Here is an 18,951-nt window from a genome sequence, read left to right as displayed (position 1 = left end):
AGGTACACCAGAGAGATCAAACCTAATAAAGATCAAAACATTATATCAATTTCGGCACACTTAAAGTTGCATTTGGATATTTCACCCTAAATCATCTAGTGGTGGCAATTGGGTTAGCCGGGTCTTACATAATCTTTTTAATCATATTATCTATGTTCAATGCATCACCCTAACTTAGCTGTGGAGTAAATCTAATAAAAACTAAGTGAAATATGTTCTCTTGGCTGGTAATTCGTGCTGTATTCCGAAGTTTTTCTAATATATTATTAAATTATGTGAAGCACAAATAGACTGCATTTTATAATTTTCTGATGTAGCAGTACATAAGAGAATGCAACGTTCTTTAATTACATAGATTATTTACATATTCAATCAATAGTAATAAGTAAGGTAGATTTAGTGCAGCTCATAAACGTATTATACACTTCTCTTTTTTACTTTTTTAATGAAAAGATGGGAAGAAAATATTAAAAATAGCTTGATTTTGCACCCAAAAAAAAAAAGAGAGCGTAAAAGTGGATTTTGATCTTTCAAATAAGAAAAATGTAAGAATTGGTAATTCCTGTAGGTTGGAGATAATTCAATTTTAAAACGCCTTATACCTAATGCGGATGCAAGAACAAGAGTGGGTCACATCGTAATCTTCCGATAAAACAGTATTATGCTTTTCGTAAACATGCCAATCCAGTAAACGCAAAGAAGATATAATACGGAGAACTGCATTTCCTAGTTATAAAAATACAATAAAACAAAGAAGAATAGAATTGACAACTACAAAGATTTTATTTTACCACTCATTAAGACTTATTTTGTTGTTAAATGGGGGTGGGAACCACCATCCACTGTACACTGCAATCACCAAAAATATTACACACCCCGCCTTACATTTCCTCTCAAAAGACTCCCAAGAGCTTCCAGTTCTCTTTGGTGCGAGAAATAATGAAAGGAGGGTATGCCAGAGAGATTAGCAGACCTAAGGAACAAGGAAAAGGAAAAGAAGACCTCAACTCCTTGACCCAAGGCACTCGTAGAACAAGATGTAACCATGATCAGTGTTGCCTGAGTACTCCTGAGCAGATCCGTAGAATGTTGGCAAAGTAGACTCATCCATCATCTCCACGTTTTCATCGTCGAAGTATAACCAGTGGTGATGGCTCTTTACGAGGCTAATATAGTGGCCATGATTGGGGCCACTCCCCACATGGACAACAACTGCAAAGAGAGAGTACTCCGAGTCCGCATCATCGATAGTGTTGGTGAGTTTTAGCTCCATGGGGAACACAACCCTATACCACAGCTTCTTGTATCGGCCAAGCTGCTCAATATATTTGAAGCGCTTGAGATGGATTACCAAAATATGCGGTGGCTTCTTGATCTTCATCCTCTTTTGTGCTTCCTGCAAACTACATTCAGAAAGTAGTTTTAGAATTCATATACTCTCAAACTAATAGATCCCCAAGACCTTTTATCATATGCTATCTCCAACATAATCTTTACTTGCAGTTTAATTAAAAACAAAAACCAAAATCAATCAAATCAGTAAGATAGAAGGAAATAATTTTGAAATAAATCTTAAATCAGAAAATATATACATCTGGAAGAAAGAAAATAGGAACCAAGTATTATATTAAAATGGAAATTCTAGGGATGGCATTACCGCAAAGTCAGCATTAAAATATAATAATCACATTTTTAGTGTCTATAATTTCGTAGACACCTGATGAGGGTACTATCCTCATGTTTTCACTACTTACATAAACACTCTCAGGAAACACCTAAAATGTTGCAACAAAGTTTCATGTGCCAAATCTGGGAAAAGACAGTTGCAGCACCCAGTATACAAGTAAAGGAAGCAACGGATAAAAGCAGAGCACCTGCAGCATTTGTCACAAAAGAACTTGTCCTCGGCATTCAGAGTCTCTGTTGAGCTGAAATTTTTAAGACAACTTGTGATTGAACTATTTTGCTCAATGTCAACGCTTAGGTCAAAAAAGGTTTCATCTCTAGCAGTGACAGTTTCACATCGTAGACACCTTGTTTCATTGGTAAGTATACCCTGCAATAGATAATTACAAACATGAATAACGTCATGAAACACCAATATGAGAAAATAGTTGACAAAGAAGAAAAATGATGCAGGCATTTTGCTTTACCTGAAAAATCTTGTGGACCCATGTAACAACAGGCTCTTTTCGAAGACCATTTGCTAGAGGATTACAAGGTCCATTTCCAATTTTTTCTGTCGATGAAGAAGTTTCAGGGGAAGTTTTGGCAGAATTTGACTCTTTTTCAAGAATATCAACAAGCTCATTTAGTAAAAAATTCAAAAATTCATGAGCATCCTGCAAAATAGACAAGAAGGTGAGAAGGTGGTTCATACATAAAATCTGTAAATAAAAGTATATTACTAAAGCAGGAGCAGGCAAGGAAGCATGGTATAGTTCCATAGCTTCCATAAGAGGAACTTGTTGGATCTTCAAATTCAGAAACAATACATGGAAAATTAGGTGAGACTGAACAGTAAGTGCACACAGGAAGGATGTGAAAAAAATCATATGTACAAATAGATCAACAGTTAAACATACACAAAAATAAAAATAAAAATCAAGGAGATTCTTGCATTGGCAGAGAGTTGCCTACTAGGTGAAAAAAAATAAAAAGCTTGTTAAAGATTAAAAAAAGAAGAAGTCAGTGTACTCCTCAAACATTTGGAAAGCTAAAAGCCAACTTTTAAAGACAAAGTAACCAAACTGACCTATTATTTAGCAGACAACCAGGAAGATAGGCTATCAAAAAAGAGATTATTTTAGCTTACTGTAGTTCATCTCAGCAAAATCTTGCTACACAATGATAGAAACAACTTATCACAATAAAATTTTTGACAAAATTTCTCAAATTGAAAAAGGCTGTCAAGTTGGAAACCCATTCTTCAAAATAGACAGACCAGAAAAGTCAACATGGCAACATAATTAAGAACAGTACACTCATTAATAAAATTCATCCAACACAAAGATAGCTTCTACACCATGTAATCATAAGGCTGCAACAGTATCAATGAACAGACCAAGTTACCTGGTGCATGTAGCTACGGAAATACTCATTTTGTTTCTTCACCCTTTGAACAAAACGCTTAGGAGCAATAACACCAGTTTTTTTCTTCTGAGAGCTTATCTGCACATAGTTGCACAAATATATTAATTCTTAAGAAATGCATACCAATCAAAAGTTCCAGAATTACATGCTAAAATAGACAATCAAGAAGGGTAAAAATGTAAAAACTGAGAGTTCACATCAGTAGTGAGGCTTTTGTATTTGAAGTTGATGCATGATTGACTTAACATGTATAGGTGACTAACCAATATCATCAACACCATACAGCCTAGTCCACTAGAAGGGCTCAGAAATGGCACAAATTAAAAGACAAAACGCCCAATGAAAGGATTGAGCAGATTATAGTTACTTATTTAAGTGGACACTGACCATCAAAACTCTGCTAAGGTTACTCCTAGTCAAGGGTAAGGGAATGGCTTGCCAACCAAAAAGGTAAACCAGATAGAGAGGATTTTATAAATCAAAACATAAGGTCATGTAAAAGGGTGTCTAAGACTGTAACTCTGTCGTTTGGCGTGACAAATTTGATTAGAAAAAGAGAAAAAACTACTCTGTCCAGCAATGTAGGTAATAAGATTTCACACATCTCGTAATTAGTGGTCCTTTTTGCATTGGGAGGAAGTTATAGTGCTCTTAGCAAATTAAATCTTAGATTAAAGAAAAAGATAAGAAACAATCTCACAATCTTGTGTGATAAGGTAAAGCTTGCATAACCATTTCCAAGTAGTATTTAGTGAGTAGACAGGTATCTTTAAGAAGAGTGGCATATACAGTGTCGAATATTACAACTTCATGCTAGGAGCATACAACAACAAAATTTAAGGATAGATCACTTACCTGCATGAACAGGTCTGCTAAGGAAGTCAAAATGTTTTCCTCTGAGTCTGCAATATTCTTATTACTTGAATAATAGTCCAGCAGTTGCTCCCGGAAAGGAACACAAAAATAAAGTGCCTGATATTAAATATGTTAATTAAATTAGTATGTTGATTTAATCTTCGTTTAAGTGTTATTAATAAAATATAACAGAAAAATATATTCCACCATCCTTAAACAACTCGTTTCTCCATACCTGCAGGAAGAAACAAATTGGCAGAGAAAATAATGCTCATAGAGAATTGAGACTGGTTCCAACAATGGGGTAACTAAGTTGCCTAATCCACTATATTTTACAAGCAATTATCTAATAGTTGTCTCACCCTTGAGCCTTCATAAATTAATAAGATAATCTACGAGATGAATATTGAATGCTAGCTTTCCGAAAACAAAAGCTCTTTGTGGTGCTCTAGAGAATGGTACCACTTAGGATTGTAAAGATCCATGCAATTTCTAAGCAGTCCAGAAAATCTTCAATGATCATTGCAGACTGGTTGAAAAGAGCACTTAAAAGCTCCATAGCAAACTAGTAATCTTACCTGATACTAAAAAAGCTTATTTATCAAGCCACAAGTTATTTTCTCCAATCACAAGAAGAACACTTGCTAATTCCACAGTTTTACTGAAACAAATAACTCATAAAAGGATGAAGCAATTTGTACCGAAACAAAACCTATTTAGTATTTATAACACCAAGTAGGTTTTCCTCCGAAGAATGTTGTAAATAAAAGCTAAAAGATACCTCATAAAAGCATGACTAAATCCAATTTCCATATTCTTATTTCTATCCAAACACAGGTAAGAAAATTACGCCCTCAGCTCAGAATAGTGCTGTTGCAACAGCACCCATATATTTACAAGCTAATCTAATCATTTCTATTGAAAGGAGATCGAATATAAAAAAATCTATTTGCAGAGTTGATGAGACCCAATCAAGAAGAAAGAAGAGATGACACAATCAAGAATAAAGAAGAGATGACACAATCAAGAAGGGGGAGAGAATACCTGCAAGACGCTGTTGCAATAGCAGGTGTTGCCAAAGTTCTCGAGACCGAAGTACCTCTCGCCTTCGGGGAACTGGTCGCCGAGAGCCTTCTCGAGCTTGGAACCCGCGGCTCCCATGACCATCCACCTCTCCCACCACCCCAGCGCGGCGCCCGTGATGTACCGGAACCCTGACCCTGCCCCGGTGCGGCCCCTCTCCGCCGCCGCCGACGACGCCGCCTCCGCCGTCGGGGATAGCGAGGAATTAGCCGTCCTAGGGTTTCCTACTTGATTCTGAAAGGAGGGAAGAGAGAGCGTCGAAAGAGAAGAAGCCCTAGGGTTTTCGATGCTCGAAGAAGAAAGGATTAGAGGAGCGGGTGGAGGAATCGTTCGGTGTTGGCTTCTTTTCCGTCGAGATCTCTGCTGACTCACTTCTAGCCGTTGTTTTCTATCACCATCTTGATGCCCAAGTTGTCCAACGCCAACGGAACAAGATAATAAGTATCCATTTACGGCTCCCCGTTTCCCGTGGTCTTTATTTTCTTTATCTGCAATTCTAGATGACCCTCTTTCTCTTTGCCCCCCAAATATCTGATACAATTTCATATGGCACTTTTACTAGTTTTATGTTACGATGACAAGATCATCTCATTTTATTATTTTTTAACTATATTATTTTTACTTTATTTTTTACTAGAAGATTAAAAAGAAAAAGAAAAATAAAATTGGTTTTTATTTAATGCCATTTTATCTCTTTTTTAAATAAAAATATATTTTTCCCAACAAAATGGTACCCTTTTAAATATTTTTGTTTCCTCTTCTTCCATCTTTTACCGGCTATTCTATCTAAACAAATTTATGTTTATTATGTTCACAAATTATGTATGAGTTTATAAGCCTACCAATCAATAACCGATACTTTTAAATTTTAAGCCCCAAAATTATCGAATTTAAAGATATTCAATAAATATACAATTATAAATGACTGTATAAGCTTTAACGCCATATAAATAATACTGATTACAATTTATATAATAACTAAAACAGTTATTTAATAACGAATTACGTAAGCGATCATCTACTTCTGTAATTTCTCAATGAATTACATTAAACTATTGGTCTTCCAGTCAATTTTAAGCCTTTATTTTAAACTGTTATCTTTCAGTAAATTTTAAGCCTATAAAATAATTGAATTTAAAGGTACCGGTGAAACATAAAATGGAGAGGAAAATTAGATTTATGGTTGTTATTATTTAAAAGTAACAATGTCTTATTTCTATCTATCTCGTTGAGATCGTAGAACATGTTTAAAGGTTGGAAGCAGAAGAAGACAGCGACGAGATAGAAGCGACAATGGATAGTGATGAGGAACAGGAGTGACCGACAGTGGGGGCGCAAATAGGAGGGAATAGCGGCGAGGAGAAAGAGATATAGGCTTATAAAGTGTAGCAGAGGACCAACCAATTAAGTATTTGGACCACTCTAAGAGAGTAGCCCGATTGCATGGGGCTATCTTACGGCAAATTATTTAGACCAAATTTAGTCAGCCTCAAACATTTCTGAGCCCACAGAACATGAGCTTGAAACTCTATAAAATATGGTTCACTCAGCCAACAAGCAAACTTGCAAGCACATACACTGAAGCTTTGACTCTGCAGGACATTCTATGTAAGAACAAGCTCTATCAGAAACAGATGAACTGTCCTAGAATGAGTGTATCAGAAACAAGGCATTGAAGATCATTTATTACTTGACAATGAAAGGAAACTTCGGTAAGGATTCAATTGTATATGGAAGATATAAGCAACCAATAATTGAAATGCTCTGCCATCAATTTTGATTCCTCTGTTTTTAGTCATTAGAAATATCTCATGACCTGGCTAATTGGCCATGCAAGGAAACTTAATTAATTCACACAACACGAGATCAAGTTATCAAGATTAGAGGATAAGAGGCATCTCGTTAATAATTTCGTACTAAAAAATTAACCCAAGATTGGGATATCCTGTCACCAGAATCCCCCTCGTCACGCTTTAGAATATTGTCATCCGATTCTATACGGCATAAAAAGAAAGGTTAAATTAAGCTTCCATAGAAGTATGCAAATCCATACACTCACAAATAACCTTTAGAGAGACCTACGGGTCTGGCATTGGAATTACGACATTCCTGACCATGGCAAAAAAACACTTAATGATTTTGGCTATGGTGTGTCTCTCTGTTGCTTCTTTCAACCAGGTTAATGGAAGATTACTAGCAGAGAATGAAGACGTGGAATCTGAGAAAACCGTTGTTAAAATTCATCAGGTACCTCATATGTTGTCCATCTTCTGGGCAAGGCCTAGAAAAGATGACCAACATGTTGCATGTTAACGTTGGTTGTTTCACACATCATATTATGGTCTAAGGCGACGCTTATTTTTCTGCAAGTGTTGAGCTTTGTAACACCTTAAACGCCATAGAATAAATTATTCTCATGTACAGCTTAAAGGAGGAGACGCAATCCGAAGCAATCGCCCAGTCTGGCTAACAGCAAAACTATCCGATCTTGACATAACAAGAGATGACTTCATCAATCATGTACTATTACTTACAACCTCAATATCCGTTTCTTTCATTATTATTATTATTATTATTTCTCTCTTCTTGGTAAGTTAATTTTTGTAGTTGTGTTTATTTTATCTGCAGTGGGCTGTATATGGGACAATTGAAGGCAATTATCATGGTACTAAAGCTAAGATAAACGTATATGATTTGCCAGAACTAACGGGCCATCAGGCAAGTTCTGCAGCACTGGCGCTGTGGAACAATAAGGGAGCCGAAAACGCCATTGCAGCTGGAGTACACGTATGTAATCACTTATCATAAACACGTAATGAATAGATAATCTAATTAGAGTAACATTGTGGCATGACATTGCAGGTATATCCCGACTTACATCATGATAATAAAGTTCATTTCTTCACATTTTGGACAGTGAGTACTGGGAGTTTCTTTCTTCTTCTTTTCCTCCTCTTCACAGTAGAGCTGCGCAAAACGCATCAACGTATTGCTTAATATTTGTAGGCGGATGGCTCTCGCTCAACAGGCTGCTACAACCTTATCTGTCCAGGTTTTGTAACAATTAATTCGTCGGAACTCAAACCAGGGGCAGAACTATTTCCGGTCTCTGTGTACGATGGAGAACAACGCTACATTACTATCTCTATAAAGAAGGTGGAGTATAAGTTAGTTGAGGAGTCTTAATTTATAGTTCGCTCCTTGACTGAAAGAGGTCCTGATACTGCAAATGCCCTAGGATTAGAATTTTGTATGCAGTCAAGGTAAAACTATAAGTTGAGACGCTTCTTTTTTATGCTCTTAATATTAACATTTTATTCTTTCCCTAGATTACCTACATATTCCAAAACTTGAACGGTGGGTGGATTGGTTTTTTCTTTTAGACAAACGTGGTTGGGTCATCAATAGGATCATTAATGTGAGATATTGCATATATATGTCAAAGAGGTTTATACTTGGAACTTTTCTACACAAGTAGACATTTTTCTTTAGTCAACCGACTTAAGGTTTAGATGTAAATTGTGATTTATTTTACAGCTTTAATCATGAGGAAAACTAAATTTCAAAGAAGATATTAGATACATGATTCTAGAGATGTTTAATTATTAATCTTTTTTTTAATGTTTCTTTTCATAACAGGATGAGAAAACTGGAGATTGGTCATTATATAGAGAAGATTTAGGAACCACTGAACTTGTGGGCTTTTGGCCAAAAACTCTCTTCTCAGATTTAGCTGAAACTGCATCAGGGGTTCAATGGGGTGGAACAGTTTCCTATATCAAGGGTGAAAAAAGTCCTCCAATGGGGAGTGGCCATTTTCCTATCGAACGGGAAGGAAAAGCAGCATACTTTAAGAATATCGGATTATTTGATGGAGATGGTGATCCCATCAATTCTTTGGATGGCATTGAAAATGCTGGTACAGACCAACCAGACTGCTACAAGGTTTCTTCTTTTGAAGATTCAAGTGAGCAAGCGAAGGATGATGGCTATATGTTCTATTACGGTGGACCAGGTGGTTGTAATTGATATAAAAATTTATCTATTTGATAAATAAAGCATTTGATCTTGAGTTTTCATAGAATAATTACTTGCTCCTATGGAAATATATATATATATATATATATATATAATGCCAATTTTTGTCAATATAAAATGCAATGCAAGCAAATTTTTGCCTCTCTAAGTTGTGAGAGAGGTGTAAATATATTTAAATTTTGGTGGGAAGAAAATATCTCAGCAAAGACCCAACCCGTGCCCTCTTTTCTGGGCTTCTGGTTTTATGCATGTTATACTCTGGGGATATGAACTGTTATAATTTGTTTTGTTTTGGTGTTTGGGGTTTCTGGCCCTGTGGTGGTGGTCTGAAGATTATTATAGTTATTCTGATAGTAGAGGGTTGAGATATTATACAGAGATTGTTATGATGTATTTTTTTTCTGTGATGTCTTTTGATAGTAAAGGGTTGATATAATGTACAGAGATATTTTGATGTATTTTTTGTGATGGAGATTAACTGTTGACGGTGGCCTCTTGTAAAAAAAAAAAGTACTTTAACTATTAGAACTGATGTAGTGGTGTCTTACAAGAGCTCACTGATTCTGATGTCAATAATGATATTTAAGAAAAAAATCAATGGTAATTATATAAAAATCTCTTTGAGTCTATTGTCACTCTCATCTCATTAGCTCAATTCGGGCACTGTTTGATTTGATGTATATAGAAATGCTGCATTAATAGATGCATCATGTAGCTAGGCCCAAAAATATCGTTTGGCTTGGTGTGTATAGCGTGTAATACAATATTTTGAGATATTGTTATAAGCTCATATGCAATTTAGAATTGCTCTCTTATACAACAAGTACTTTAATATTTAATTCTTAATAGTTTACTAAACATTTTAATTTATTTGATCTCAATACATGATGGTACGTGATTGTTTATTACAGCAGCCGTACTCCACTATCCTCACTCATTCCGGAGTTTTCCTCTTTCCTCTTCCCCTGTCCTCCTTCCTTCGTTCTTCTGCCTTCTTTCTTCTTTTGCCATCCACCACTCTCCTTTTTCCTTCGTTCCACCATAAATTCTTCCGGCCTCCCTTCTTCCGTTTCAATTTCCACGATGGAACCAAATCAAACTATATCACCGCGTCCATTTAGCCTCCTCAACTCTTTCTTTCACACGCGGTTCACCATAAACCACAATCTTTTGTCGCCGGCTATCATTGCTGTCATTGTGTTCGCCGTTGTGGTTATTGTTATAGCCGGAGCGGTTATTGCCTTTTACTGTTATTATAAACGAGTTCGCAACGTCGAGGTCGGAGTCAGCACGGACGGGGAGCGGGTGTCACCAATCCGGCGGTGGGCTAGAGATGATGGCGATTGAAGCCATCCCTAGTGCTTCTTACCCGTCGTCTTTTCCCGATCGCAGGGAGGTAGACACGGTAAGTTCAATTTGCTTGGACGAATTCGATGCTGGCATGGAAGTCAAAATACTCCCCTGTCAACATTTGTTCCACGTAGAGTGTGCTGTGGGATCCCTCACTAATACCACGACATGTCCATACTGTCGAAGAAGCATCATGCATCCACGACGACCACAGTCTACAGGTAGTGATCGGATAAATGATTCTTTCTTTTTCTTGGTCTTCAGTAATACTGGTGCCGCGTTAACACTGTTTATTTGTTGGTCAGAAATTAAAAAGTGAAGAGCTTAAAAGAAGTAAAAGATGCATGAGCTTGTTTTGTGTGTTAATAGTTGGTATGGTGTTTGTTTTAAAATTTAAATAAAACTCGGCCAATATATATCTAAAATTTCTTTATATAATCTTGGAAATTCACATATATGTTGGATTCTTGAGCCACAAATAATTATATCTCATGCAGTATGCAGTATACCAGATATACGAGGGCGACTACCATGGCACTACAGCTAAAATAAGCGTATACGGTGCGCCAGATCTAAAGCCCCACCAGAGAACCGCCGCTGTCGTATGGCTCTTTAACGAGGATGGAGCCGATAATGCTATTCAAACAGGAGTGCACGTATGTAGCATATAAATACTTACTATAGTTATGTCATCTTCATCTGTTAAACTAAGATTTCGTTATAATACACTCAGGAATTAACGCTCTCTACGTTTAGGAAAATTATTTGGAATCATAGAATGATGTCCATTTGGATCAGAGAATGGAAACATCCTATAATTAGTGGCCTGATGAATTAGTTTATACTTTTGGCATGACAGGTATATCCGGAATTATATCACGATCATGATGTCCAGTTACAAAAATGACGCTCGAGTACACGCACAATCTGGGTACATGTGCAAGCACTAACTCTTCTAGGGTTTGGCCGCAGAACATCGTTCTCCCTCCTAGTAAAGAAAGTTTGCATACAAGCAACGGTCGGTTTGCTTAGGAAAAAAAAAAATCGAACACAATCCAGTTTGTTTAATTCAAATCTGAAACCATGGCAGACTCAACTGACTCAGTTTATTAAGATACGTCTTAGCTTCAGCTGATATGAAAATTCACATGAATTACATCTTAGCTTCATGATGCATGAGTTCAATCTAAAGGTGACAACATATGCTCCAATTTACTTAGAGCTGAAATAAAAGATCTGCTTACAGGCTCTCCTAAAAGAAGAGCAAAGAAGAAGTGACATTATAGCAATAGGATACTTACATCCAAATGTAAGGATTTGTCATGGTTTAGTACAGCACCAATTTTCAGAAAATGTCACAACAATAGGATGCTTATATCCAACTATTAGGATTTGCCATGGCCCAGAAGTGCACCAATTTTCAGAAAAGCTATATTGCAGATACAGTAAACCAACAACTCAAAATTATGATAAATTACATTATATTAGAAAAACTCTCGTATTTAAGCAATCCTTTTAAGAACTATACAGCATCTCTATGATACTAGATTTCTAAATGATTAGCTCGTCAACACAAATTTAACATCCAGTAAGCAGGTGCTTGTACCCAGATCAGGCTATAAAGGAGATATTGGATAGTTTACGCAGCTAGCTTGCTACTTGCTAGTCTGGAGTCTACCCAATGGCATTTGGCTGCACAGCATTTTCCACCTCCCAAATTGTTGTCCTGTCATTTAAAGTCTAACCATTGTCAGCATTAAGTGAACCAAGCTTGATAAGTTATTATTTCTCAGAAACCAAGAGAAAGACAATACCATGGTTATTAGACTCACACTGTGTGTGAAAGTTGCCTCCAATTTATCAGTTGATGAGACTGTGGATGCCGTTCCAAATAACTATGGTTTGCAATTCCAGTTTCATCTGCAACAAAATGTCCTGAACGGCTAGATGTTGTAGGAGGGGACCAAACAGGAACCACACCTCCATCTCTTCCTGTCCAACTACTGGATGCTTCTGATATAGAGTCCGCATCATGTTGCATCCTGTAGAAATGTTGGGTAACATTGTTTCGCATTGTTATGGTAGCACCTTGATCTAAAGTTTCTCTCTCTAGCTGTGGTCCAAAATTAATATGTGATGGTACTTCTGCTCTGCTGTCCTCGGCATTGTTTCCTAAATCAACAGAAACTTCTTCTTCGCCCCTAATTAATGATGAAGTGATGCTCGGAACCATCTGATCCTGGTGTCTCCTGCCTGTTGGCACATTATTAGTTCTAGTTGCTTGAAAATCCACTTCCATTTGCATTTCCTGTGGAAAATCAATTGCCGGTAATTCAGAAGAATCGCCAAGGCCTTCTTCTGTCCCATTCTCTATTGCAGCTCTTGATGCAGCTTCTAGTTGCCACATCTCTGCAAGGGCTTCTTGCAGTCTATCTTTAGCTGCATCTATTCCTACAATAGGAAGAGGATAGTTGGAACCCAGTTCGACTCCTGCTGCTTGTAACACTGATTCAGGAGCATTCCATGGGTGATGTATCCATTCAGTGGGTAGCCTGGCCAGCTCAGGAAGCCAGCGTCTTACATATTCTCCATTAGGGTCAAACTTGTAACCTTCAAACTGTATAATGCAATAGGTGAAATCAAAGAGAAAAGTGAGTAGTTGGCATACAAGGAACTTAATAAAGCTAACTACAGTAAGTCATATTTAGCATTCCGTCGATGACAAGCATGCTCAGCACACTCACATAGAAAATAGGAAAAAGAAAGGATGGTAAGATTTCAGAGAACTAGATCTTTTCAGTTAGAACCTATACAAATTTTGTAGGTATCAAGATCTTTCCAGTTAGAACCTATACATATGCAAGTACCTCTTTTACTGAAAGCAACACAAAAGCAAAATAAACACGAAAGTAGAAATGAGAATCAAGATGGACAACCAAGAGCATGAGGCAGATGCATGCCCACAGAGAAAAGGGTTGGGCAGAATAGTTTTGCAACTGGTGCCACATCTAATCTTCCTAAAGTTTACTATTCATGAAAGAACACCAGAGAGAATTTATTCAGCTATGAAGTGCAACGTATTGTCTGTGATACCTGAGGGTTATCAATGCGGTCAAACTCACGACCATCAGGAAGAGTTCCAGATATGTACTGCCAACCTAAGGCATCACTTTCAAGATCAGCATCTAATAGTGTATCCCAGAAGTACTTCATCCCCCACCTCCAAGGAAGTTGCAGAACTTTGACGAAGAAGCTGGATACAACCACACGTATCCGGTCGTGTAGCCAACCAGTTGCCCATAGCTCTCTCATACCAGCATCTACCAAAGGGTACCCTGTTCTACCCTGTCTCCATGCTTTAAAATAACCTTCATTGACCACCCAAGGAAAGAACCTAAGGTGGGCTAGGAGAGGTCGTTCATGACTGTATGGATGGTTGAAACTCAAGTATCTTGAGTATTCCCGAAGCCCAATGGATTTAAGAAACAAACTGCAACTCTCTTCAGCTTCTCTATTTCCCTCATTGATCCACACGAGCTGCTTCATCCGAACAAGGTGAAAGACTTTGCGGACACTTAGCTCCCCAAAGTGTAAGTGAGGTGAAAGCAGAGATGTGGTTGCACTGTCTGCTTTCTTTCGATTCACAGAATATTCGACTAGTGGTCCATTTATGAAGGCAGTCAGTGATTTGTCAGCATTGCGCCAACCAGGTGACCATGCTCGAGCAAGAAGAGCATTGCTTGCTCTCTCTGAGTCATCCTCAAAGACCAAATTGTCAGAGGGACACCTTGATAGGTCACCTGAACAACAAAAGAGCACATGTAATGGGGCCTTCAACAAATACAACATTGTCGACTCTTCCATATTTTGATTTTCAACGTAAAACCGAAAAGGTAAAGAAAAGTAAGTAGAAACATTAGGTGCCCCTAGGTTAAGTAGATTATACTTCCGTAATCAGCTGAAGAACGGGTACCTATGAGGGTACCTTTGAATAATTAATTAAAGGCCAAAAATATGGCAGTTCAGACATAGATCTAGCACAAGTTATGAATAGGTAATCAGCTATGCAAAGGATAATGCCAGTGAAAAAGCTAAAAGAAATCAATAAAGCATGAAAAGATATGGAAATTATATATTAAAAAAAACTCAGTCAGAAAGAGGCAGCAGTAGGAAATGCAGATTATTTTCCACGAAATGCCTTTTTCAGAAAGGTAACTCATGCCTTCTTGAACTGAATTCATGAGAAGACTAATTGCTATAATAAGCTTGAGTAGTAAATGAGATGATGAGTCGCACATAAGCAAAGAGATGCAATATGATAGTTGACTTTATCCAAAACAAAGATATGTGAGCTTAATAATGATAAGCAAAAAGATGCTCTTGATTATTCAGCACCATACCACAATTGACCAACCATTTCTTCGCATAGGCAGGTTATACTCTTAAGGTAGTATCAATAAAAATTGAGCAACAGCCCATCAATAGTAATATAAAAGTTGTGCCACTTTAAAATCATCAACTAAAATGAAAATTTTTACTGTGAAATGCTCAAATACTTCAGCATGATGAGGAGGAAAGTTAATAGACTTGTACATGATCCCATAGTGAAGATTAGACCTGAATTTATTCTTTTAGGTGGCAGCAAAGGAGCTTCTGGGTCACAAGGCATGCTAAGGCATCTATTCCAGAAAGGTGCAAAGGTTGTAAATGGACAACCATCTTCATCATTAACATCCCATGGTTCATAAAGCAAATCTGCATTGAATGAACGCACTGTTACGCCACGAGCTGTCAGAAGTTCCTTCAGCCGGTGGTCCCTAACAAGAGAAAGAGGATCTGCAAAGAACAACAAATGGATTAGTTAGACGCAAGAATATTATTTTTAAGACCTCTGTGGTAGTAAGCAATTTTTTGTTTCACCAACAATCAGAAAAGCATCAGTCTCAAGCTTGATACTACAAAGAATTCAAAATTTTAGAACAAAGTAATAAAAGCTTAAGAGCATCCAAAAGAAGAAGAGGAGGGAAAGCCTACATATGAAACTTATTTATTATTGGTGATGCTCACATAAGAAAAGGAATAATCAAACAGAGCTGAAGGTAGAACTTCATACAACCCGATGCCAAAAAAAGGTTTGAACAGAAAACTCCTAGTAAGAATCATGGGCGTAATGCACAAGATAAGCAGCATCGGATGGCAAAATGGTGAGAAAAAATCACAGTCCAAGTAACTACAATTTAAAAAGAATAACGAAAAACATATAGCAATACCATGTCATGAGCGGAAATCAAGCGTGAAGCCAGAATTTTTATAACAAGGCTGCATCTTTTCTAATTTACATAAAGCAATAATGAAACTAACAACTCAATAATCCATAAATCCTACAAATAACATATCAAATTAATTCAACAAAAAAAAGCCAGTGCAGGCTTTTCCCTTTTCCAGGACAGAGTTGAGGAAGACAAGTGGCAAAGTGAAGAAATAAAGAGACCTATAGGAATCTAACAATTAACTCTAACATAGGGTTCACATATAACCCCAAGATACATCAAAATCGTTGTAAACAACCAACTAACTCCAACATAAATGAAACTCTGATGCCAATTAAAATCTAAGATGAGTATTCAGTTTGATGAGCCTATTTTCATCGGACAGATGAATAATTAGATAAAAACAGGACCAACAAAGAAGAATTATATAGATGAAGATCTAGCAAGAAACAGATCCCACCTTCCATATACCTAGAAGATCATCAAAGCAAAATAAACAATGGAGAGACCATGAAGAGCAAGGAACATAAGAGCAGAAGAGGGTGAGACTAACCATAGAGGTGGTTGAAGAAGAGATTGGATGCACCAGTAGAGCGGACAACTTCAAGAAGAGTGGAGACAGTGTCGAAGGACCTCTTGGTGATGAGGGAGGTGCCAAGGCTTCTGAGGGATGAGTCAAGGTGATGAAGGCTCTGGCTAAGCCACCACCTCGACACCCTTCCAGGGTAATAAGGCCCCTCCTCCTCAGGGGCCCATATGAAAATAGCCACCACATCTCCTGCCCTCACCCCAGCTGCAAGAGCTGGGTTGTCCTCCACCCTCAGGTCTCTCCTGAACCATACAACGCTGATGCTTTTGTTGTTTCTGCTGTTACTGCTGCTGCTACTGCCACCACCACCACCACCACCACCATTAACAGGAGGAGGAGGAGGAGGAGGCATCACTCTCTCTCTCTTTAACTTCTTTTTTCCAATCAGATGGGGGGAAAAGTTAAAGATCAGGTCATGGAATTTTGCATAAAGTTGGGGAGGAAGGGGGGCGAGATGTAGCAACCAGCGATTCCCTTGGCTTGTTCTTGGTGGGGGACAGACTTCACGCTGCAGCTGGTGGCTGTGGCCTGTGAGAACTGGGGATTGGGATGATTGGCTTCTATTTTTTTTTTTTTATGCCCTTTAGATTTTTATCTCTCCTCTTATTTCCCTCATTAGGCTATACTATTTTTGTTAGGGATTAAGACTTCGCTAATTAATTATGGCGGACCGCTACTTCTATCAGCTGTTATCGGATCAACTCAAACCCGATATTGTCTCTATAAAAAGTGATAACATATTATTTTATCAACTTTTAATCACAATAATCGTAAGTAGTTGATAGGATAGGATGACAATATTTTATCATATATTAGATAATATTTGTAAAGTGTTTGTGAGAAAGTTTCTATTCAAAAAAGAAAACACTCATATATATACATATATTTATAAAAAAAAGTGATAACTTTACCTCTATGTATTTATTTATAAAAAAAATATTTAGAGATATTTGTACAGATATATTGTATCTATGAAATTTATTTTATCTATTTAAATTTTATTTTTATATTACTATGTTAAAAAAATATTATTAATTTATCTTTCTGAACTTATTTTTAGTATCACTGAGCTAAACTTATATTTATTTTTAAATATATATTTATTCAACTAAAATAGAGCCATTTATGTTATTTTATGACTAAAAATAAAATTTCCTTCAAATTATGTGGAGGTAAAAAAATAATTGAACCCATTATGATTCCCAACCTGTGGACTGCTAGTTTTCTTCCTCTTCTGTCCTTTTTATTTCTTTTCTTTTTGCTTTTGTTTTTCTGTTCTCCCTCTGTACTTTGCTTTTGAGTGCTTTGAGCACCACAAATTAATAGAAGTTGCCTCACAACCACTCATTCTAATTGTGACGATGTCTTTTGTTTCTTATATGATATAGCAATCTCTTAACAACTTAGTCTATATCTCTCTCTCTCTCTCTACGGATGGGTTTATTTTCTTGCTAGGTTGATCTTAGCGGATTGGGGGGGATTGACAATAACAGCGGGGGGAGGGGGGTGATATCATATGACACTAAGGTTTTGAACTTTTCTAAGGGACACCTACATAAATAATTTGTCGAAAATGTCCTTGGCCTTCTAAAAGATTAGATTCCTTCTTGATGTCACGTTGTCATTGGTATCCACTTATTTAGCAAATTCTGTACCACCTGCTGCTTTATCCTCTCAAAAACATATATAATTACGTCGGATAAAAGACAAGATTGATTGATCAATTATAGATCTTTGGTGGAAATTAATGTACAAATATTGACAGGAGTCACCGGGTTAGATTTAAAAATAAAATTAAATCAAAGTGATCAAGCACTTAAAAATGCAGTAATAAATCTTATTCACAGACTGGGACTTAAATAATATGGAATCTTGGTGATCAATACTTCCACACATATTGATCATAAAAAACATTACAAAAATTTATTATCAGCCATCTATCTGTAACTGTCTTTCTAAGTATAAAATTTAGTAAAATAAATAAATATTGAATAAGGCACTTTAAAATTTAGCCTAACTACAATATATATATAGTTTCCCCTTAAATGATTAAATATTAGATATTTGGCAATCTCTTTAAGTAGTTTCGTTAAATATTTCGGCAAAGAGAACACACAATTTGTTTTAGAAAAGGGGCCGACAAGAGGCACAAATTTGTCTATCTCAAGAACAAGAAGGATGAGGATTGCACCGATAAGTTATGCTTGCTCTGCATCTTAGCAAGCCCATCTACTTCCAGCCTTCCAGGCTTCCAGCGCTGTCCATCTCCATCGCGATGTGGACGCGATGTTCATCCCGGTGACACGGAACACGTCAATAAGAGATAAATATTGTTACATATATATATATATATTCCTCTCTTCTTTTATCCAGGTGAGTAAGACTTAATTCCGAGCCATATGGGAGAAGTTGTGTTTGGGGATACATAATAATGATTGGATATAGTTGGCCCATAGGCCATAGTCCATTATATACAACCGATTGGATTAAGTATCATATTCGGTTCTGATCTATTGTTTGTTCCTAGTATGTTCTAGTTACGTTATAAGGTTACAAGATTGGTATTATCTTAGTAATATTTTCATTGCTTCTTTGTTACATAGGAGAATGCGAATTAACTTATCATGATCTCTATGCTACCCCATCCAAAGACAAAGTCCAGGGGCCATGCAA

At 36.9% G+C, this 18,951-nt stretch overlaps 3 protein-coding genes across 4 annotated transcripts; 1 reads left to right on the top strand and 2 right to left on the bottom strand.

Moving 5' to 3' along the window:
* Window positions 1-764: 764 nt before the first annotated feature.
* On the bottom strand, window positions 765-5,253 carry LOC140779268 (ubiquitin carboxyl-terminal hydrolase 4-like). The gene is made up of 6 exons (XM_073124279.1): window positions 4,993-5,253; window positions 3,949-4,065; window positions 3,073-3,171; window positions 2,154-2,342; window positions 1,875-2,056; window positions 765-1,403 (listed from the first exon to the last, which is right to left on the bottom strand). The coding sequence occupies exons 1-6, from the start codon at window positions 5,113-5,115 to the stop codon at window positions 1,004-1,006; spliced, it is 1,110 nt and encodes a 369-aa protein (XP_072980380.1). The 5' UTR covers window positions 5,116-5,253; the 3' UTR covers window positions 765-1,003.
* On the top strand, window positions 5,150-9,060 carry LOC140777042 (protein neprosin-like). Its single transcript, XM_073120942.1, has 7 exons — window positions 5,150-5,242; window positions 7,210-7,278; window positions 7,456-7,551; window positions 7,660-7,818; window positions 7,894-7,947; window positions 8,038-8,187; window positions 8,671-9,060. Exons 1-7 carry the CDS (start codon window positions 5,150-5,152, stop codon window positions 9,058-9,060), a joined length of 1,011 nt encoding a protein of 336 aa, XP_072977043.1.
* A 2,768-nt stretch (window positions 9,061-11,828) lies between these two features.
* Window positions 11,829-16,851, bottom strand: LOC140777447 (cryptochrome-1). 2 transcript variants are annotated; one of them, XM_073121569.1, is made up of 5 exons: window positions 16,243-16,851; window positions 15,037-15,255; window positions 13,513-14,219; window positions 12,234-13,036; window positions 11,829-12,145 (listed from the first exon to the last, which is right to left on the bottom strand). In XM_073121569.1, exons 1-4 carry the CDS (start codon window positions 16,628-16,630, stop codon window positions 12,248-12,250), a joined length of 2,103 nt encoding a protein of 700 aa, XP_072977670.1. In that variant the 5' UTR covers window positions 16,631-16,851; the 3' UTR covers window positions 11,829-12,145; window positions 12,234-12,247. The 2 variants fall into 2 exon arrangements, with proteins under 2 accessions (XP_072977670.1, XP_072977671.1); XM_073121570.1 differs by having other exon boundaries at window positions 12,252-13,036; window positions 16,243-16,845.
* Between the last annotated feature and the right edge of the window lie 2,100 nt (window positions 16,852-18,951).

The sequence above is a fragment of the Typha angustifolia genome, chromosome 15, assembly GCF_048772165.1.
Source record: "Typha angustifolia cultivar Huaian chromosome 15, ASM4877216v1, whole genome shotgun sequence".
In the NCBI taxonomy this organism is placed as follows: Eukaryota; Viridiplantae; Streptophyta; class Magnoliopsida; order Poales; family Typhaceae; genus Typha; species Typha angustifolia.
The sequence above is the reverse complement of the archived record's forward strand: the minus strand, read 5'-3'. Positions and strand labels throughout refer to the sequence as shown.